General features: G+C 28.6%; 1 protein-coding gene across 2 annotated transcripts in view; it reads right to left on the bottom strand.

Annotated features, from left to right (window-relative positions):
- Positions 1–24,563, bottom strand: part of LOC143191569 (corticotropin-releasing factor-binding protein) — an 80,453-nt gene that overhangs the window by 17,230 nt on the left and 38,660 nt on the right. The window contains exons 4-5 of one of the 2 annotated variants that reach the window (XM_076396778.1): positions 19,008–19,218; positions 6,986–7,173 (exon numbers count right to left, since the gene is read on the bottom strand). In XM_076396778.1, the coding sequence (XP_076252893.1) occupies positions 6,986–7,173; positions 19,008–19,218 (399 nt within the window). The remainder of the gene's footprint in view (positions 1–6,985; positions 7,174–19,007; positions 19,219–24,563) is intronic. The other variant, XM_076396779.1, reaches the window with a different exon arrangement.

The raw sequence follows: 24,563 nt of genomic DNA, 5'->3' as shown, positions 1-24,563 counted from the left end.
AAAATATTCTCAGAAAACCGATAAGTATGCAGCTCTCTGAGGGTGGACTATTTCAAATTGTCACTTGGTAAGTATAAATTAAATGTTTGTGTTTTATGTTGTTTACTCTTTTTGAACAGGTCTAAAAATGCGTGCTGATTAAGAAGGATTATCTACATTATAGTCATGAACAAGTAATCGATAGATTAGAAATTAAGAATTGTAGTAATTTACTTGAAGAGTGACTCTCGTAGTTTGGCAGTTACAATGACTGAAAGGAATTTTCTTAATGTGGGCTTATGCTGACAATTACCAAGCCAGAGTAATAAGGGCAGAAACAGCTAAAGATATATATAAAATTAATATACCATAACTGTAGAAAATGTTATTGTAGAGTGTTTATGATTTGTGTGCATAGATATGTATATAATTGTTTAGAATATACTGTGTGTAAATTTGGTTACTAACTCTGTGCATTTGGTTGGAACATATAAGGAGACAATGGATATTAACTCTTTTACAGATTATATGGCTTACGCAGTAAGGGGAATACAGCGATTAAATCAAAACCTATAGAGGTAATCAGTAGAATATTTCAAGAATAATATACCCAGGTAGTAATAGAAGATAACTTAAGGTAGTAATATAAATATAGAGAAATATATCAAAATGAGTTAACAAGGAAATATCGGATGGAAACAGCAACGAATAAAATAAGAACTAAACTTAAAAGGTAAATATGATCTGGAATGAAAATAAATTATATTATTTTGATAATAACCACATCAAGAACTCTACCTCATATGTGGTGTAAAAAAGATTACAATGTAGATATAATAAAACAACTCTACATTACAAATTATTGCAGCTGTATAATTAAATTTAGTTTAAGTCCTTCGATAATATATGTTTTAGATGTAATATATTGTTAAATTGAATTATATTTAACAATATAATTTTTAGTTTATTTTATTTACATTAGGACGTCATAAAAGTTTGATAACGTGAGTTCACTGTTAGTTTAAACAGTAAATAATTGATTTTCAATATGATACAAACGAAAATGTATGTTTTCTTATCTTTTATAGATCAAAATCGATTGATGGATACTTTAATAGACATTATAATTATGTATTATTTATTTAGAATTGATAGTATATAATTCAAGCCCAACAAAAAAGATATTTCGAAGAAAATTTTCTCATCAATCATCACCGTTAATATAATTCAAATATTTGTTGCTCGGTATTATGTTTATCAGGCTCTAATGGTAGGCGAATTTATATTATCTACATCGAGTGTGCTTGGGCGAGAAATAAATTTAATTTTCCTATTCAATGTCATGAAAGATTAAGTAGTTTGAATTAGACTTTTAAATGCTTACCCTAAAGGCATGGAAATTAAATTTATGGAAAACAGCTTTGATATTGCACTTCATTTTATACAATTAGTCGTCTCTACGTTTTACGATAACGTGATTTATTAATGCTCCATAAAATATGATACTAAATTACAGATTTGTTATCATTCCCGGAATAACTACTTCGGTATTTGTGTGACAATCACAGTGACAAACCTATATTTCCTGGGAATTTATTTTGAAGGCCAACATTATTTCTGAACAAAAATTCATATACATTATAAATATATCAATATTGACTTTTATCGATAATAGTAGCCATTTCAAAGATATTAAATAGTACAAAAGTTAATATCTGTACTTGGAAAGTAAAAAAGAAAGTTACACAATAAAGTAAATAAAATGGTTAACAATAAACATCAACCCATATAATTTCATGTTATTAACATTCATTATATTACATTATTTTTATAATATTATTTCATTAAGTCCGACAGTCAATCCACAAATTCTTCATATTCATCATATTCGATCAAAAAAAAAATTATTTTTGGCAGTTTCTTTATTTTTCAAGCTTTTTATATTCTATGTAATTTTCCAAAAGAGATTTACTAACTTTCTAAATATTTTAAAATGTTATCTTGCCAAAGGTCTACAAAATAAGCATTTATTTGCAGAATGATCTTTTCATTCATTCTCGGCCAACTTACTTTCTTATCTTTTAAAGTTTGAAAATAAATGGTCACGGGAAGCTAAATCGGTAGATCGATAAGTATAGAAAGAATTTAAACTGTACTTATATGATTTCAAACTTTTTATGTTAACTGTATTAATGTGCGCTCTCTGTTCTTATTTCTTAATGTATTCGCAAAACTGATAATCCTGTGTATATAATGTTACCAGCTTCTATATAATTTGTCTTATAAAATGGTTGTGGGTTTATCTTTTTTGAAGTCCATTTGCTGTCAAAAACTTGCTAGAGTGTAACATATTCTCGATTTGTCCATAATTACATATTGACGGACACTTCGTGTATGCTTTTGATTTCTATGACATCGTGCAATTCTTCATTGATTACTTAGCGATAAGCATTGGTAATCAATAACTTACTAATCGCAACTAATACTACTTAACAATACTAATATATATATATATATATATATATATATATATATATATATATATATATATATATATATATATAAATATAATATTTAATACTGATATAAAGCTAGAAGTGGAAGTCGCTTATTATTACCTCCCAAATGCTTCAAAATGTCATACAATTTTTATTTCTTTAGACTATAACCATATTTATTCGTCTATTTATAGAAATATTGCCAAATAAAAATATTCTTTTATACATCAAATGGTATTTTTAAATAAAAACTGACCCTAATATGTCAAACCTAGATATATAGTTTGCGTCTATATTTGATCACTCAAAAAAAGCGTGGATGCTGCAAAGCTGAATAAAAAACGACTCGACACGCTTATAAATAACGCATCTGAAACCCCATAAAATATTCAAAAATATATTACCGTAATACATTTTTTCAATAATAATTTCAAACATTTCCAACTCCAACTCGTTCTTTTTAATTGAGTATTTCTTTTATCAAAAGAAAAGTTCATCTAATTTAATATAATCTCCAAGCCCACTCTTTAACATTTATTCAGTGATCAAACGAACTACTTTTGTTATTTTCATCCTGGATAATAAGTAGGTAATTAAAAAAGTTAAAATTACTTTCTTTGTTTCCCATACAAAGCAGTTGGTTGTCAAGAGGAGTTAGGAAAGGAGGATTATTTCGGGTTTCTTTAAATAATATTACGGTAAAAGTTTTTTTTTAGATTAAATTTTAATAAATGTATATATGAGGATACGTAATATTTTAAAATTAAAACATTTAATTTAAGTTAATGGGAATTGTTTTCCATTTATAAAATAAATAGAACACTTATTTAAAATCTGAAATATCAAAACAGGACGAACAAAAATATCTTCTTGTTTCCCCAGATTACTTTAAGAGAATGGCGAAAATTGATAAAATGAAGAATCTATATAAATAAAAGCGCAAATGTTTTTGTAAATACATAAAATCGATAAGCCTCGATTACTCAAATATAGGTTATTATATTTTTAGTAACATACTGTCACTGTCATTCTAAAACACACTTTGATAATACTGTAGTTTGGTTGATGTGTATCGGTGTCTGTGTAGCAAAACACAAAATTTGAATTAGGATTCAAATGGCCTTGATTCGCTTTTTATAATTTGTTACTGTAAAAAGCATTTGAGGAAATGTCGATGATCATATCGTTTTATGCATGTCAATTACTAATATACATTCTTTAATTTGATTGAAACCATATTATAAATTAATCAATTCTGAGGAGTGATTCTGAAAATCTATGCAACAATTTGCTGAATCAATGAACGAATGAAATTTTGAAGAACTGAAAACAAAAATGTCTATAGTCCTTCCAATAAAACAGCCAATGCACGTCATCAATGATGTCGAATGTCATTTTGTTAATTAGGATTATCCTAGTTAAAAAGAATGAAGAATGAAGTATGTTGTGTCCAATCATTTAGCCATATCGGTCTATAAAATTCGATTTCGATGCCATGTATCTAAAAACTATTCAAAATTTTAATGATAATAATGATATTGAATAATTAGAGTTTATAAAAACCTACAAACGATAAAATATGTTATAAAACTGATTAAGAATGTCAAATCCATTAAATAGCCATAGTCAGGAACTATTAGAGAGAATATATGAAAACTATGAATCTGGAAAATATCTATAGAAATCTTATAAAAAAGATTGTTGGTTAAGACATTGTTTTTTAGACAATACCATTTTTAAAAGCATATAACAAAAGTAAGGAAGATTTATTATTTCTATTAATATATCTAGACGAGACTTGGATATTTCAAATTTGAACATTGGACCAATCTTAGCACCAAATACTAATAAAGAGTGTAAATAATACAAAAGCTGATACTGATGATAACATTGATTTAGTTACTTATAATGTTTTTTTTAAATAATTAGTCCCAGATTTATTATTTTTTGCTGGTGGAAACAGCCATGGATTTATACCTGGAAATGAATTAGTATTTTGTCACTTCAAAAATGTACTGTAGAAAGAAGCACCGCTCACAATAACACCTTCGCTTTGGATACATATCCATCATACAGGAAAAGAAATTGACAGAGGGTTAACCAGTCTTCGGTAGATTAGAAATGAATAATATGGTAATTGGCTGGAACATGATTCAGATTGCGAACAAGAATGAATGAAACTTCTTTGTTGTAGTCTTATGACCCAATGAATGCATATAAACGAACATATATATATATATATATATATATATATATATATATATATATATATATATACATATATATATACATATATATGTATATATATACATATATATATATATATATATATATATATATATATATATACATATATACATATATATACATATATATATATATATATATATCTATACATCTATATATATATATATATAAAAGGGAAAAACCCTCAAGGCAGTTGCTAGATTGGCCAAAATAATTTTCATAGTATTAATGTAATTCAAGTAAATTAATTACATGTTTTTAAAAATCGAAATATGATCCCTATGTGTTAGACAAATAAAACAGATAACAAAAAACACCTAGAACTTTAACTCATTAAAAAAATGAAAAACATGTTCTTTTTTATACTTTCGACTTACGATATTATCGTAAAAAATAACACACGCACAGATACTCATACTCATTCTCATACCCAAATGCCCAATGATAAATTCGTCGATCAAATTACTATCAAATTGATAAAATTACTTAATGGCGGTACATTCTTTTCAAATAAATTTTTTTTCAGTACAGTCGATAAAGTCAAAACAAAAAAAAACTAGGATATTTAGATTTTGTGTTACATTAATAATTATATAGTAATAATAATTATATTGTTGTGTTATTCTTGGTGGTTTAACGTACATTGGTTCTAAAATATGGAATAACAAAGATAATTGCAGAACGTAAGGTTATATTTTTAAAGGTTATAAAATCCAAACAGCATCAACTTTATTATAATGGGAATATTAGCAAAATTTATAAGACATAATTTTCAACGACATCAAATAGGTATCAACATATGCCAATATTTAATGATAACAAGAACAGAGAAGAAAATGATTCTTGTTATGTTGGAAGTAGTCTAGTTATTAATGAGGTTTGACCAAGAATAGCAGCGAAAATTGTAATAACTGGTAATAATTAGGCATTTATTTTAATGTAATATATTATAGTAATGATTTAAATTTTATTTTATAGGTAAGATGTAGTTAGACTTTGTTGGGAGCGAAAGTCGAGGAATGTGAAATGAGAAGAAGAAATTAAACAGCATTTTGCTAAGATGTAAGAACAGTGTACAGTGATACTATGAAATAATTAAATTTGTTAACAAAAATAGACCTAGATCAAATAAATAAAATTTAAAACTATCAACGACACGCTATGATATAAGAGTGTAAGTAAATAAAATATTGTATTGTAAAAATAATGATGTATTGACTGAGATTTCTTTTAAACTTAAAAGTACGATAATCCATTCAAATTAGGCTGTTAAATGTACAATAAATTAATCGAAAGTTCGAAATAGTCAATTCATTAATGGAATTTGTCGATCAAGAATAGTAGCGATCATAATTCATCATATTTGGAGATTTTTAGGAGAATTTCACTGTTTTCATATACAGTGGCGGCTTTGTAATTTGGTTTTAACTTTTTTGGCTGGGTTTGATCTAGAGAATTTTGGTCTTTTTTATGCTAATGTTTATTTATATAGTTCCTGGAGATCTTAATTAATTTTTAATGATAGTTAATTGTTCAAATATATAAATTAATTTAAATTTGATGCAGATAAAAATGTAAGCAAATATAGAAAGGCATATAGAAATTATTTTTATTATTTCATTTTATTCAATCATTTTTTAAATACAATGTGTTATTTCAAAGATGTTCAATGTTTATTTCCCTCCTTATATATACTTTCAACGTTAAATTAATTAACTATTTATCAAATTTGTGAATATTTATTAAAAAATAATAATGATGTGTAATATAATGTTTTTATAAAAATAGATTGGCTGGATATATATTAATTTTACTTTTTCAAATAAAATGTGTTATTTTCAAAATTTTACCATTTTTATTTACCTTTTTTACCTGAACGTTTATATATATATATATATATATATATATATATATATATATATATATATATATATATATATATATATATATATATATATATATATAATTTGACACTAAAACTAATAATCACGATAAAAAAATGTAAATGAAGTAAATAAAGCTCTATGTACGCATGTGCCAAACTCGGTTTATTCTGTTTTTAAATTAAATGGAGTTCAATATGCTCTTTATAAAATCTATGCCGTAATCACAATCCACAAAGTGAATAATTTGGTTTTTGGAAGTGGAAAAAATTTAAACATATCTACTTGATACCCTAATATCAATGTTTGAAATTAATTTAAATTTGAAAAGGAAAAGAAAAACATCAACTACCCTCTATCCTACATTGCATGCACTACCTCGGGTCGAACCTTATGGATGACTCCAGTCTCAAACTCCAAACCTCTATTTCTGCTCGGTGTCACGCCGACGTTGATGTCCAAAATGTTGACTGCTGCGGGAAACAGCGAACTCAGACTGCAATTAGATCTGCGATCGTAATTTCTTAAGGTATAGGTCTCGTCTGGTTGTAGAAGAATGTTGCAAGCTGGAAAGGAAAGAAAAGTTTTAATGATGCATCTCAATTACTTTCATAACGTTATCGGATAATGGGATAGCACGATAATTTAACAAGCAACTGAAGAGGCTGCCTAATTTTCTATTGTAAATTTGTTAGCTATATTTTTAATGAGTTGTATTTCAGAAGGGAGAATAAATGTAGCAGGAATAACGAAGTAGTTTCACAATAGATACAAAAGCTTTAATAATTCAATACCATTATCTAATAAGAGTATAATAATAAGATTATAATTATATCAGTGATCAAAATCGGACTACAATTGATTAAGTTATTCATATTTCTCTCATAAGAGAGTAAAGGGAATACTTTAAAAATTATATGTTTCTAAAGTTTGTTTAGTCATAGTATTTTCAATAATAGATCAGAAATATATTTGATATATAAAATCAATTAAAAAGATAAATATTTGAATAACATATCAATATAAATGCAAACTGCCTCAAAAACTAAAAGTCACTAATCTTTTTTGAATGACATTTAATTAAATGTAATTACCATTAAGTTTCACTAATCAACAAAATATTGATAACTTTAGAGTGGATTAGTAACCACTGAACATTGCAACAAACTATTATATGTAAGACTACTTTCAGAACTTTAATAACTTCAGAGCATTAAATATATGTATATAAGACCTCTTTTAACTTTTATGTTATAAACATAAATAAATATAGAAATATAGAAGTAATAATTAATTTTTGAAATTAATGTTTAATTTTAATATGTAATTTATTATTTTTCAATTTAGAAATGTATATTTATAATGAGTTAATTATTATTTGATTTTTCAAAGCTTAGATCTATAAAGTATCTACATATATATATATATATATATATAGTATTTAAAAGGTTTACAAATTTATATTACTGTTAATAATTCATAATTTCCTCTGTCAAATTATGTAATTAGCCTCATTTTAACTGCAGAATATTTATATTAATTCATTTATGTATTCATATAATCTTTTAGTCATATTTCGCACCTAAAATATATATCGCTAGATTGAAAGACGAATGAAGGTTTTGATCAAGACATTAGATGAGCATATATCATCGTTATACAAAAGTTCAAAAGAAGATGAGCAGGTGACTAGTAAATACCGTGAAAAAAGTGAATATTTAAACGCATAACAGTTACTCCAGAAGTCATTTGTATCTAAATCATGCTGTGACAATTTCGTAATGTCTGCTAAAGAAGATCCAAATTATACTGGTGAAATTAACTATAATAGTGCTAATTTAATTTGAAACAACGCAAAAAAAGATCCATTATACCGTTATCACTACCTATGAATGTCTCAATACGTTCTGTGATTTGCACGGGTTTGTAACTGCAGAATATATAGTCTTTTCAAAAGAGTGGTGACGCACGTCACCCATATGTGGCTATCGAAAGTTGTAAATTCGTTTTACAGACAGACAATACTTTCATTCTCTTTTTATTTTATTTAAAAACAGAATGCTGTTTGTCCGTTTGACAAACTTCTGCAAAATTCTTCAAAATATTATAATTACGGCTTGTAAGTCAACACCCGTTGTTTCAAAGCTTTGTTTTAACACATTTCAAAAAGCCGCTTATTATGACTCTAGTTTAAAATGCCGAAGTCGTTACACAGTCAGAGTCAAAAACTCATTGCGTCTGCAATCATTTATTTCAAACATGAACGGTATAATATAAGCCCCCTCTTGCCATTACAATGTCTTAGAGAGCTAAGCATTTTTACTGTTAAACATTTATTGCCGCGGTATTTATTGAAAATATTTTCAGCGTTTTGTAGCTGCACTGAATATTAGCACGGTCACTAAAAGATCTCAAGAAATAAAAAACAATATAACGTTAAATTCGCAAACCGTCTTCATGGGAAACGGGTGACGAATCAAGGTTAGTGTTAGCTGTATCTTAGTTCAAATATACGAAAAAGTATAAGATCAGTAAATAGTTTTTTTCAGTCCAAACATAATTTAATACAATTATGTCAGAAAAAAATGTTGGTCTTGAAAGTATCCATTAAAGCTGATAGATATGCACAGGGTGATGAAAAATTAAGCAAGGTCAGTATACAATTAATATATTTTAACTGTAGCAAATTGTATTATAGAGTATGAAAGCTTTATGTGTATGGGTGTTAATGTTCATAATATACATGAACGTTTGGTTAAAATATATGAGGAGAGAAAAACTAACTGCTTTGCAGATATGGAAAATGCGGTTATTAAATCTAGTTTTATCAAGAAAGATGTATACAAGTAGTAACAGAACAAATTAAGGAGATCTGCAGTAATATCAAAATAACTTTTCATCGAAGGAGCTTTGATTGCAACAATTCATCGAAGGAAACGAGAACTAAACGCAAAAACTAAATATACTCTTTAATGAAAGTAAACTACATTACTTAGTTATACAAGTATTAATTAGGTGGGTTAGGCTTTTGGCGGATCCCACTACATAAAATAACGCGCGCAAAACCTCTTCTTATACTGGTGCGGAAAAAAGTTCAATGTAAATTTAGTAAAACAACTCAAACCTATAAATTATTATGGCTGTATATTAATTGTAGTTTTAAGTGCTTCGATAATATATGCATTAGATGTACTATAATGTCAAAATAAATTATATTCGATATCATTTTTCATGGAACTTTGTTATATGCCAAAGGCAAAATGTACTAAAACTCAGAGTTGTTGCGGCAACATTGAGTTATCAATTCTGAGCACGCGAGTTGACTGCGTGTAACGCTGGCGAGTGTAAATGAAAATTATATGAGATTAGTGAAGAAAATTACGAGCACTGAGAGGTTGTTACCTATCATTATTATATAAGTGAGTTTAATTAGCTAGAGCTAAGGGCAAATCATTAGATCAACGTAAATGCTGAAATTAGACAATATAAATCTAGTTCACTAATAACAATTCAAACAATAATTGTATGGAAGTTTGTTTTTATTTTTTATAGACAGCTGACTTTTTAGCAAGTGTGTTTTATATACATAATAAATATATAATTGGTTAGTAAATTAAATATTAATGATGGTTAAAACAAAATCAATTAGCGCTTATTTAATCTGGAATCCAATTTTTCAATAATCGAGTGATTTTTGATGGTAATTGATAATGACCATGTTTATTTTCGAGGCGTACATAAAGGCGAAAAAACAGTTGTGACCTGTGTTGATAAAAACAGTTTTAATTGCCATATTATTTCAGGCAACATTTGCTAATTGAATTTTGTGATTATTCATTATTAAAAAATAACAAGGTATCAGCAAATTAAATGCAATGTTGGAGTATTTAAGTTTACTATTAGAATTAATCGTCATATATCAAACATTAGAAGAATCGTATTTCTGTCATAAACTGTCCTATTAGTAATAATTTTTCACAACAATTTTGTTTTTCGTAAATATTCTTACTAGAGAATTTTCTTCTTTCTATTCTATTAGAAATGTTTATAGAAAGAAATAAACCTATTTACAATATAATACATGAATTTTGTCGAATTGACTTAATATACATTAATACCATGTTTCCTACTATGTGATATTTTCTTTTATTTTTTACTGAATATTAGAAGAAATTGATAGGAAAGTTCCTCGTCAGGAGTTAAAAAAGTTAGAAGGTTTCAGTCATGTTAAAGGTATTTGTGATATTTAAATTATTACCTGTGTGATTACTAGGTGATTATTAGTGTTGTCATTTGCTATCAGATATTAGAAAATCAGCACAGTACTATAGATATACAAATAGTCATGCTACATGTCAATACAAAATGGATACCACAAAGGAAAACTCCAGCAAGCCTCCAACGAGGTAAAATAGATATCACACTTTATTGATTGTGCTAGAATATTTTATTCTTAGGTTTTGTTTGTATTTTGATCCCTTTTTTTACTTTTAAAGGAGGTTTATTCAGAAAAATTGGTGTAATATATATTAATACTAATGTAATATCATTCCACATAACTTATTTTCATCTTTTTTGCAACAAGATGATATCTTGTCAAAAAAAAAACAATATTGGTTCGGAAACCATCCAATCATCGCATTTCTATCGCATGTAAACGTTTGAAAATTCACCAATTGTTAAACTGTCTAAAATGTCTTTGATGGTTTCAGCTGGATGTTCGTACAAATAGTCATACAAATTCTTGACCCTACAAGTCGTTCCTTCTTATTGACATCCAATGTCCAAAATATTGGAAACAAAACCAAGCAACTCGATGGGACAGAGCACCAAAAGTTTCTAAAGAAATAATTTGATGAACACCGGCAGTAGATTTTTTGAAATCATATAAGAAATGTAGCCAGAGTCGGAAATCATATTTAAAGTGTTCCATGTTTGTGGTTTCTATATAGTAAATAACTCAATAATGAATGAAAGAAACACTATTATTTTATGTGGTGAAATGCCAAAACCACCAAATTTAACAGTTGATTAAGTTGTTTATCATTGATTGTGACAAGATCTTAGCTTTAAGAAATACTAATGGGCGCTAAGTTTTAATATTGTAATCCGAAAGCTATAATCAGGAATTCACAAAATAGACTTACATAAACTTTGATTAGAAAAATATAGTCCTTTTTCAGCAAATGTCGTAATTCAACGAGGACATGGTGGTAAATTCCAACAAGACTTAATAAAGTGGCCATATTTATGGATGTAACATCATATGAATATTTTGAAGTGTGTTATAACATATGAGTATGTTACATGTTATTAGTTTATTGAAAATGCACCTTGAAAAAATTACCCATGTTTTGGCAACAGGTTGCCGCACAACTTCACACCCGTCATGAAAATCATTATAATATTTGGTATTTGATCAAATATAATGCAAGTAATACTACAACATTGTCGCCAAAATAATAAAAACTAGTGATCGCTCTGTAGTCGAAATTCAGCCATAATGTATTAAATTAATCACGTTTTTTATAATGTGGTAAAAGGACTAATTTTAAAATGATGTGTTACTAAAATTTATTTTCACAGTATTTTCAATATAACATCAGAAGTGTATTTGATATATAATATTAATTAAAATAATACATTTCTGTATATTCAAGTACACTAAAATAAATATCTCAAGAACTAATACTCAGTACGGTCATTATCGGCGAATCGTCTGTGGGCAAGTTTCGGTTATTTGCCCTGATAAGTCCCAGTTAATTTTTTTAGTTTACCTTTCCTTTCCATTGGTTGGACAAAGCCACCAAATTTTAAACTGTGAAATATAAAATAAATAATCCAGATAAAATCGAAGCGCCTTAAAAAATTCAAATGTTGGAATGCGGAAATGATGGTTAGGAAACAGTAAGTGACGTAAGTGTAATAGGTGTTTGACTTAACGTGGCGAAATTGTTAGAAAATAAATGTATTTTTAATAATTTCCCTATAGTATATTATTACTATAAAAGTCTTTAATAATAACTGTAATACCAGCCTATTATAAACAATTAAAATGTATGTTTCAAGCTTGTTTAGATATTACCAACAAGAACATATTTAAGTAGAATTAAAGTTAATATTCGTTTCATAATAACTGAACACAAGCAACGAGAAAACTTTTATGAAAGTTAAAATCTTGTCACTTATATAATAAAAGAAGCACGTAATAGCCCAAGGAAACCGGCCCCGCGAAATTTCAGAAAGAGCCACTCAATTTTTAAATTGTTTCCAACAACAGTAACAACTCAAAAAAATCAGCGAATGTGTAGATAAACAAAATGAGAATTATAAAAAACGGTAAAAAGGAAAGCGGCTATATAAAAATTTTGAACGTGGAGATTTTTCCAAATGCGTTACATCCTGAGCCGGTTTTTTGTTCACACTGCTGCTCATTAGTAGCCGTCCGAAACATTTTTATTCGCCTCTATGAAAAAATAAAAAGTTTCGCCGTTAGCATTGTTTCCGAAACACTAAACTAAAAGTTTCAAAATATGCACGATGCATTCTGAGCTTTAAAGTGTTAATTATTGTTACAGGAAGCTCTCAAAGCTTATTTTGAATGTATTATTTGTGAATACTATAGTTTGTAACAAGTTTGTAATGTAAGGTTTAAAAATATAATTTGCACAAAAATAAAGGCAATAGAAAATTATATGGGGATATACTATATATATATAGATACACTGTCGCTTTGTATCACCTTTAAACAAGTCACCTCTTCCTTAGAATTTAGTTAAATAACATAATATTTTCAAGTGGATTAATAGTTCTTGGTGTAATGTCTATACTGAGGAGATCTTAAGGCTCTTTATAACTGAATAAATTAACCGGAATAAAATTAATCATCAAGAAAAAAAGACAGATTGACGTTGGATTAGTAATCGTTCAGCAGTTATTCCAAGAGTTTTTTTGGTGTACTTAAGTTCGGGCAAAAGTATCGCAACTGAAGAGAAACAGTTCAATGTGAAGGGCCACTAAATGGAAATTGCAGTAGCTCAGTTTCTTAGCCATAGACTATTAAAATCTGGAGTAGAAATCTGGTAAATCATTTCATAGTGGGATAGCAAGGAAAATTGGGTAGAAACAGTGATATTTGAGATCTACACAGGCAAACTCACAGACGAAGGTACAGCATGACAGCAAATAGCTAACAACAAATAAGACAGTTAAATTCCTCAGTTTAGGCATTTATCTAAATAAAAAAAACATTTTTTCGTTTAGTGTTATTTTGAATTATTTAGTATACCCAAACGCTAATCATGTGCTCAATGAATTGAATTTTCGACAATACATACTTTTGTTGTTGATTTGAAAAAATCTGCTCCGGAAGCTCACCGAATCCTTTTAGGAACTTACTGTGACGTTGTTCCATCACATCCCAATTGTGGATTTCTATTTCAACGATTTCAAAGTTGTGACTTTGATGCTCATGACAAAGAACAAAATGCACGAAAACAACGATTTCAAAACTTATTCGAGGAAAATCCCATTTAAGCTCTCAAAGCACATTCAAGCAGTTTAGCAGTTGTCCAATAAACTGTTTCTAGGTATTGGCATACGATGGACAAGATCTAAAAGGAGAGGAAAATGTTATCAAGCGAATCGATTGAAAATTCCATTTCAAACCGTTTCATTGCCTTTGAGAGCAAAAGAAACAGTTCTATAACTATATAAATGTAATAACATTTTAACTGGCAAAAGATATATGAGACAACCACAAGCAAAAAATATCATATGTTAGTCCAGAATAACCATAATTATAGATATATATATATATATATATATATATATATATATATATATATATATATATAAACTATTCGGATCGGAGCAGTATTTGAAGATAATCAAGCGTAATAAACCCGAGATTTTGCGTCGATATTTGACAATGGATGAAGTCGAATCGACGGTCATCCGAGCGGACTGCACACTATGAACCCCTACCAAAACTATATTTTGGGATGCGCATGGAATAAGTTCCATTGACTACCTTGAGAAAGAAAGGACCATCAACAGCGACTTTTACATAGCGTTATTGGACCGTTTGAAAGAAGCAGGAAGTTCTCAGATCTTAAAAGAATGCTCGCTGGGAAGAAATTTTGGTCGAATGAAGAGGTGATCAACGAAACTGAGGCCTATTTTGAATCAAAGGACAAATCGTACTACAAGAACGGTATCGAAAAGTTGGAAAGTCGATATAATCAGTGTATCATCCTTGAAGGGACTTATGTTGAATAAAAAAAACTAATTTTGCCAAAAATAATGTGTTTTACTATGGTAGGCTGGGGACTTTTAAATTGACCTGCTATACGTATGGCTCAACTAAGCTAGGCAATTAAAAAAGGGTTATAATTACAGATATGATAAAGTGTTCGAACTTATGATAATCTACTAACAAACGGTTTAACTTAAAGTTATATCTAACCCATGATATTTATCAAACAGGTTACATTGTTTAGATGAAAATCTTTTTAATTTTTTATGCGTATCTGCAAATGAAAAAAATAAATACCTAGTGATGGACGCCATTTAAAATAAACAGGAAAAAATTATTTGACGTTTCAATAAACTTAATAATTTTCGCCAATATGAATTTAATTTTATCTCGAAAACCTTTGAAAATATTTTGTTTTAACGAGTTAATTACTATTATTTGCGTGCTCAGTTCACATACAATAAAACGCTTTAATCCGAACAAGCGAAAATAAATTGGATATAATTAGATTATCATTTATGCCTCAAAACCAATTTAACCTATCAAAATATTAATAATAAAACGTCTACGATATTTAATATTCACTGGTTTTACTGCATTTAATTTTATAATACTCTCAATTAATTGACTCATTAATTTTGGATGTATACATCTTTGTTTATTTCTCGTAATTTTTCTATTTAACAGATTAGAAAAATCAAAAGTAAATAAGCAGAAAAAAATTTTTTCATTCAAAAATTTCAAAGAACATATTTTATTTTTAATTAACATTGTTTAATTGGCTTTCTGAAAAATGGTATTGCTATGTAACACGAGTTGTCGATATTGATTTCACTTAAAAGATTTTTTCGTAGTAAATAAGGTAAACAATTGAAGGTGACATTTGAATTGACATTTTTGAAATGACTTTCATAAACTTGTTCAAAGTTTGTATACATCTAACATTGAGCCACTTCAGATAATTAGTTAATTAATTATTTCTCACCTGCCCAGCTTTAGAATAACCAATAGTGTTTTGTAATAATATAGAGCACTTAACTATAAAAACACTAGTTAGACACCCTATACAAGCTGGAAATATTATTCGACATTATTATTCAACATATTATATGGCATACATATTATGTGGCTTTCTAAGACTCTAATAAAAAAACATAATTGGTTTGAAATATTAGGCATAAATAATTATTATTAATGTTCCTCGACATGTTTCCAATGAAAATTGCCATACGAATATGCAGATAAGGACGATAAAAAGTCAGAACTATTACCCCGAGCTAATTTTTCATCAATCAATATTCAAACATTTATAATTAGCTTGTGATGTTTTCAGAGAGCCTAACTTCTTCAACTAACATAATTGTGTTATGTATGCCTGTATGTCATGTGAGCCTCCTAGATCTATAATCACTGGACTCTTATTTCTGGTAATATTTTACCCAACCCGATTACAAACATATTATCAGTAAATTAAGCTCACAATATTATCAAATAATATGATAGTTAAAATATCAAAACAACCTTTAAGGTACATTAAGTAAAATTAAACGAAGCTTAATAGATGGCAATATCTTTGTTGAAAGTATTTACAAGAAAATCTATTTAAATTCCTATTTCGCACCGACTTTCTGAAGCAACGATGTGATTTTCAGACTAAATAAATACCCGTGTCTTTATTAACGTTGCAAAGATACTTCAGAAAAAGCAAAATCACAGAAATTTAAATCAATTGGATACGTGACGAACATGTTTAAAGTGCTCGTCGTTGGCCCCAAGTGTGGATTAAAGATTAAGTTGACAAGAAAGTAGTACAAAATTTAAATTAATTATTACACTATTTCTAAGAAACTGTCGATAGTACTATTTCTTATTTTTGACTTTTCTTGATATTTAGAATCTGTAAACAAAAATATTACTTAATAATATCGACTCTAAAAGCTGAATAATATAAAATATCAATTTTTCGAACGGCCTTCGTTACGAACGGTAAGTATTACAATAAATACAAAAGTCAAGCCTTTTGTCTACTTTATACGATAACACCACTTCTATAGAAAAGGGAACTTCTTTTTTTTGCTCTCAGATTCCTATGAAGGTTGCAATTTTTTTAACTTCTCCACTTCATCAGCTTGTAGTTTTTAGATTCTAAATTTAATTTATTTTATGTATTCTTTAAATATGTGTAAATACCTAGTAAAATGGATAATAAATATATTTTCGTTTTCGCTTGAAAATATGTCTAAAATTCATGCCTCTTGGCTAAAGCCATTCTCAATAAAGCTACATTTTGGAAGTGTATGTGGAAGTGAAATGTTTTAACGAACTTAACAGGTCAATTGAAAAATCCCCGGCCTACCATAGTAAAACACATTTTTAGTGCAAAATTAGTTTTTTTATTCAACATAATTCCCTTCAAGGGTGATACACTGATCTAGCCACCCTCCAACATTTCGATACCATTTTTGTAGTACGATTTGTCCTTTGCTTCAAAATAGGCCTCAGTTTTCGCGATCACCTCTTCATTCGACGAAAATTTCTTCCCAGCGAGCATTCTTTTGATATCTGGGAACAGGAAATATTAAGTGGCTGGAACAAGATCTAGAGAATACGGTAGATGTGGTAGCAATTGGAAGCCCAATTCATGGGTTTTGCCATCATTTTCACTGACTTGTGAAACGGTGTATGTAATAGTCGCTATTGATGGTCCTTGCTTTTTTAAGGTAGCCAATGAAAATTATTCCATGCGTTTTCCCACGCTTTGGTGAGGATTCTTCCTGTGCAGTCCACTCGAATGATTATCGATTGGACTTTGGAGTGAAATGATGGAGCCATGTTTCATCCGTTATCCCAGATCGACTCAAAAGCTCCGGTTTATTACGCTTGATCATCTTCAAGCACTGCTCCGAATCATCAACTCGTCGTTGTTTTTTGTCAAAAGTGAGCTCATGCGGCACCCACTTTGCACAGAGCTTTCTCACACCCAAATATTCGCGAATGATATGATGTACACGTTCAGTTGATAACTTCAGAGTGTCTGCTATTTCATTCGGTTTCAATTTACGGTCATTCAAAATAATTTTTAATATTTTCGTCGGTAACAACCTCTTTTGGGCGTCAATTGCGTTCACTGTCTTCGGTGCTCATTTCACATGGGAAAGTATCCGGAAACTCGGCACCAAGCCAAGTTTTTGCTTCAACTGTAATTTTTCCCTTCAAAAAGCAATATTTTATTAACACGCAAAATTCCTTTTTATCCATTTTTTTCACACTCAAAATGTAATGATTCACAAACTAATGATCCGACAGCTGTCAAATTTATATACGCATCTTTTAAGGGTTAGGTCTAACCAGAAAAACATATGGATTTAATTCTAGTAGCGCCATCTATGCGTCAGGCCGGGGATTTTTCAATTGACTTTTTATATGTTATGAGTTACAAAAGGTACACCTATCAAAAATTGTAACCATACTCAAAAGAGAATAAAATTATAAAATAATGATGAAAGTGAAGCGTGATAAGATTATCAAAAAGGAAGATGGAATTGCACATTTCCCCTCTATGGTATATCGTTCCACATAGTGACAATTAAATGTAAAAAAACAGTTCTTGTCTACAGCCCAGGAGAATCAAATAAATCTTTAAACAAGGATGAAATAGACGAGGAAAAAAGTGACGCATTTACCTCTGAAACATCAATACTTCAAAATTCTTTTGACTAAATTTAATCACAATGGTATATTCTCATTCATTAATTGTTCTGTTTTAAAGAAAAATGTTCATTACATTTCTGTGAGTTCTGTGGATCAGAAAAAATTATCAAAAATATTGCAAACTGTCTTTGCGTGATGAGATTTTAATTGTTACCCAGTAAAGTTCTATGGTTGAAATATATCAATGAATATATATACTTCATATATAATGAAGACAAAAAATAGTTAAAAAACTTTTTATATATATATATATATATATATATATATATATATATATATATATATATATATATATATATATATATTCAATTACATCGTAAAATATTCTTAACCCTACACCCCATTTTTACGTTCTCCATTTATGTATGAATTACTATTATATTATAGCTTAAACAATTTTTACACAACATAGACACTTAGTATTATACTTACGAGTGGGATTTTTCACGAATCGCACCGTGAAACTGAAACTGGCTGCCCTGGAGGGCATACGATACTGGATAAGAGCGACGTTTTGCGAACTCAATAAAGCTTGTTTAATTTTTCTTCTGCCGCAAAAGTCGCTGAATCTCGATTTGAAGCTCTTGGGGTGATCCGCCGCATTCGGAAACACTTCGCCTTTCAGTTCCCAGCCATCCACCACCTTGAAAAAGGGAAAAAGATCAAAAGGTTTTTTTTTCGCACTTATCAAAATACGACGCGCGTTAGCTTATTCAAATTCGCTTCTGTTAGCTTTATTGGTCGATTCACTATATTTAAATATATAATAACAACACTATATCTAGAATAAAAACGTAGGATCTCAGTATTTCGTCATTGTTTTATTTCGCAATAAAATTATTTTTATTCCAGTCTCTTTTTTCCTTTCCAAGTTGGAAAGAGTGAAAACTAAATTGAGCAGTGAGTGACAGTTGTCGTCTATTACTGTTGTACCATAGAGTAATAGAGATGTAACTCAATAAGGGACTCTGGCGCAAAATTTTGCTTAGCCCAACATCCAGAGGGCACCATAATTGGCCGTTCAAGTAATTTGATTGGTCAATATAAATCTCCATTATAGGCACCTGTAAGATTAGTAGTTAGTAATGTTTGGCACGTGACAGCCTTGACGTCATGTTTAATTGACCAATGATATTTAATTAAAAACAATGTTTTTCAGAAATAAATTTATTAAATAAAAATAAATATATCTATAAAATATAAATATATAAATTTATAAACAAAAAGTTTGGTACATTGAAAATCAAAATTATCTTTTCCGTCTTTTTCCTTTTTCATATTTGTTTAGTGCCACCAATTTAATAGGATCTATCAGACGTGGCAAAATCGCTGAATAAAATAAAAGAGATAGCTCAAAGACCCACTGACAGTATTTTCGTTTCATCCCTGGTTATTATTGAATATAAATATTTAAAGCCCTGATATTCATCGTCTTCACAATTACCTAAAGGCCAATGAGATGAAAAAAATTAACTTATGTTCAGCGCTTCAAATGATTTCTAAAACATACTAGCCAAGGATGTACATTCCTGAATTTATGAGCTAGATCCGAAACAAACTATCTTGGTTAAGTAGCCTTGAGCAAATATATTTATTTTAATAATTACACTTAATTTTCTTTCATGAAATTTCTCTATGTGTTATACTTAAACTATTTTTAATACAAATATTGTTTCAATATTCCCAACAGAAAGGACTAAATCGATCCCAGACAATTAACTCTATATTTAATTATTACTCTCTATTAAAGTTTATTAAAGTAAGGTACTTGGGTGCTTGTATACATAGAATGGATCGATTTATAATATATGATATACAATATGTATTATTATTGTTCTTTTAGTTAGTTACTATATTCAATTATATAATTTGTTATATTTTTATGCAGTTTTTGTCACATTTTTATTAATATTTTAGTCATCAATTGTAATATTTGAATACGTAATTTCGAAAAATAACTGGAAATTTAACAGTAAAAATGTCACGGTACTTAATCGAATTAAAAGCAAGAAAATGTGAAGTTGCACAGAGAGTTCATATCATATTAAATATAACAAAATTATTGGCTTGGTTGCCGCAGTAGTCGCAAGGTATGAATCCTGGTGGGGTATGGTCGTAACATTTGTGATTGTCTTTCGGCAAGAGTGACATCACTAAGCGGAGTAAGACTGAATGCCTTCTGGGATGATATATCTCTAAGTTGGTCACTCGCCATTCGGTAGACTTAAAGCTGAGCATTATGGGTCTGTACGTTAACAGTAAGTAGATTTAGTCACCCCCCCCCCCATATAAATTCTAGTTGGAAAAAGTATACACTCTAAAATATAACCAAATAAATGTGGAAATATTGCCGGTTTCTTCTTTATGGAGTGCCAAATCAGCTTAAAACGAGATACTATTGTGATTATTGTAAGGTCTATTTCATTAATCAAATCTCAAATACGGTCAGAGTATGTTCACGACGAATTAATGTTTTGATTGGATATCTAACTCCGACGCAGTCAAATAGAGACTGTATTATTATTATTATTCTAACGATGTAGATTTTCTATAGATGTAGGTTCATTATTCTGACAATAACAATCTTGTTATAATAGAAAATCTAGAAATCGATCTCAGATTGTTTTAAAAATCCAAAAAGGGCAGTGTTATTAACCTAAAAAAAGACTTTTAATCTAAAATTATCTGGAAAATTGTCAAACCTTCTAATTGTCTGATCAAAAATTGGTCTACCAAGTAGTATGATGTTGCATATCTTACTTTATGATATTAACAGAACTAAATCTATTTTGATGCTACTCATTTTAGGAACTTTTCTAATCTACCCATTCCAATCTAAATATTGTATTTTTCATATCTTAAAAATATGTGGTAAATTTTCGTAATAGTTTTCATTCACTGATACGTATAATGGAACTATTATTATTGATTCATTAGGTTTGATTTAGGTCAGCTTGCCTTTTAACTTTTTACCATTTTGAATTAAATATACTAACAATAAAATGCATCACTTTCCAATCATTAAAAAGTTGACATATACTGAAGGACAAACGGACAAAGTTACAGATATATTTGATGCAAAATATTTTCCTAACGCTATATTAAAAAATTTGTATTGCTGTAAATATTTAGATTTTAACAAAAATTCCCACCCAGAAATTTTAATCAGAATATGTTACTGCAATAGACAATTTTTGATCATAAAGATATGTAGTAATTTGACGCCATACGGTATTCGCATTTTAATTTTTAAAACTCATATCTCCTATCTGGCCGCTATCTGGATTTTATTTTATCATATGAGTTATTTTTGGATGGCGTTTATAAAAGCATAATGGAATTTTATTATTCAGTTGTGTGATATAAAAAAACGTTTTGCGATTACCTTATGGTAACTGATGTTGGGATTATTAAATTATCTATTCAGGTCGCTTCCTAACAAAGCTCTAATAATTTTTCCTAACGTACAGTATATTTTAATATTGGGAACTATCGACCGAATGGTTCGCCTGATTTTACTACTTTCTACCTGACTGTTTTAATCGACTGTTTACAGTCGATATTTTCGGTCCGACTGAGTTTGTTACTATTTACTATCGACTGCTTCAGTCGTACTTTTAGTTACTGTTTTTGGTTCTACTAGTTTCATTCGTCCGATATAACGTTCTGGCTCTGTAGTCCTAGCCGCGACCTTGACAAGAATGTACCCTACCTACGTTTACATAAATTTATATATATGTAATATATATAGTTTTATGATATATTGCATATTAATATTATAGCATTTTCATATGATATTTTTCAAGATTTTTCATGTAATAGGATAAAAACATTAAAATTATGATGATAAATAATAAAATATTTTGACTGATTTAATGACAATAATAGATAATATTTCGGTTACTTTTTTGATACTTGTTAAAAAATATTTCCATTCAATAATAAATAAAGCATTCATATCATTTCATTCAGATTATTTTGAATTATGTCACGGATTAGTTTTTCTCTATGATTAGGTATTTGTTTAATTTTCAGATAGTATTTATGATTATTGTACATATTTAGTTTTTAGGTTTTGTTTCTATTGTATTGTCTATATTTATTATAGCATATTGTCTGAAAATAGCAATTAACACATTAAAATACAATAAAACATTTGTGGGGATTATTCCATTCCATAGAAAAATGCCATACCTTTTTACAGATCCACATAACATTAAAATATAAAGCAATTCTACTTCGTTCAAAATGAAATTATAAATTGCATGTTATGTATTACTATAATAGTATTCAGTAATTTTTTTCCTTTTCTTTGTTAAAGTAAGATCGTGAAGGAATTTATACATCTCCGACTCGTTTACACTATCGTTGGAAAGTATTAAGTGCTTCAAGCGATTATCTCTGTCTTTTCCTTTCTCACAATTTACACAGGAAAAGATTCGTACATCTTCGTCTGACATAACGAACTAAAACAAAACAGTCGAACCATGCATTTGACTGAAAATAGTAATTACGATTTTCAATCGCTAGTTTCTTGACTATCGATTGTTTCATCTGTTTTGCGACTATCTACTGTTTCGACTGATTTCAGGCGATAGTTGTCAATGGCAGTATATTTATACTTCTTGTTTCTTTCTATGGAACATTTCCAAATAACTAAATAATCAGTAGTAGAATATTAGTAAATAATATCATTACTACAATTATTTTTTGTAAATTCAAAGTTTTATTGCGAAAAACCATTCATTTTAAAATTTTTCTCCATTATTATGTTATCTGATACTAAACATTGCCTTTTCAGTTTTATTTTCAATAATGTCTTCATTCAGTCATCTCAAATAACAGTGAACAATGTAATCACTACCTTGAACGTATTGCCTATTGCTGTTGATAATAATTAGAGTTTATAAAGTGGCCAACATTGTGTTGCTCTTTTTTAATAATTTTCAAGTCTGCTTAACATGAACTTTAACTGCTTAAAAACTTTAACACTTTAAACAGATTGCATTTCTAATGAGTTACTTTGAACAAGGACGAAGTACTGGATTACCAGTAAAATGTCTTAAAGAGGTAAGTATTGATAAAATTAGATATAATGTTGATGCGGTTTTATATTTCTATTTTTAGTATACTATAAGTACATTGAATATTAGTATGAACCAAAAAGAACGCGCGTCTTGAAGCGAATCGGTTGACTAATCAAGATTACTTTATTGATGATCGTTCTTTTCGGAAACAAATATATGTTTATGTATCATATATATATATATATATATATATATATATATATATATATATATATATATATATATATATGTATGTATGTATCAAAAAAGTGAGTATTATTTTATTGAAAATCACTATATAGTATAAAACAAAGTCGCCTTTTCTGTCCCTATATCCCTATGTGCGCTTAAATCTTTAAATCTACGCAACGGATTTTGATGCGGTTTTTTTTCAATAGATAGAGTGATTCAAGAGGAAGGTTCATATGTATAATACATGCATAATATACTAAGGCAACATTGCTAATTTTAGAGGTTTCTAACGTGATGTCGTAAATTAACCTATTTTTTAGGCTTATTTAGCAATTAGCAAAAACGCTGCCTAACCCTACGAGTTAGATCAAATTAATGTACTACAGTATTGTACACCATAAAAAGGTCTACAAAAAAGTCCTTGATGGTATATGTTTATCTTTTAGGGATAACCCACATTAACCATTTTTATTGTTTACTTTTTACGTGAGAAAATGGTTTATTTACGAAGCTATTTTAAGCAATACGGCATTAATCCTTATCGAATTAAGTACCTTAAATACAGTGTGTAATTAATATAGATCAATATGGTTCCTTACAGCATGTAAATTAAACAAATATTTTCGGAGATATTACAAATTTAAAATTTGCGTTTAAAAATGTGTAATGTAATAAATATTGTATGAATTTAGATATTCCAAAGATAGCAGGAAATCTTCATAGTAAGTAT

This window comes from Rhynchophorus ferrugineus, unplaced genomic scaffold (genome assembly GCF_030347505.1).
Source record: "Rhynchophorus ferrugineus isolate W39M unplaced genomic scaffold, kcgeb_rfMv2 rfM2, whole genome shotgun sequence".
Taxonomy (NCBI): Eukaryota; Metazoa; Arthropoda; class Insecta; order Coleoptera; family Curculionidae; genus Rhynchophorus; species Rhynchophorus ferrugineus.
Note: the sequence above shows the minus strand (reverse complement) of the source record. Positions and strands in the feature narration are given on the sequence as shown.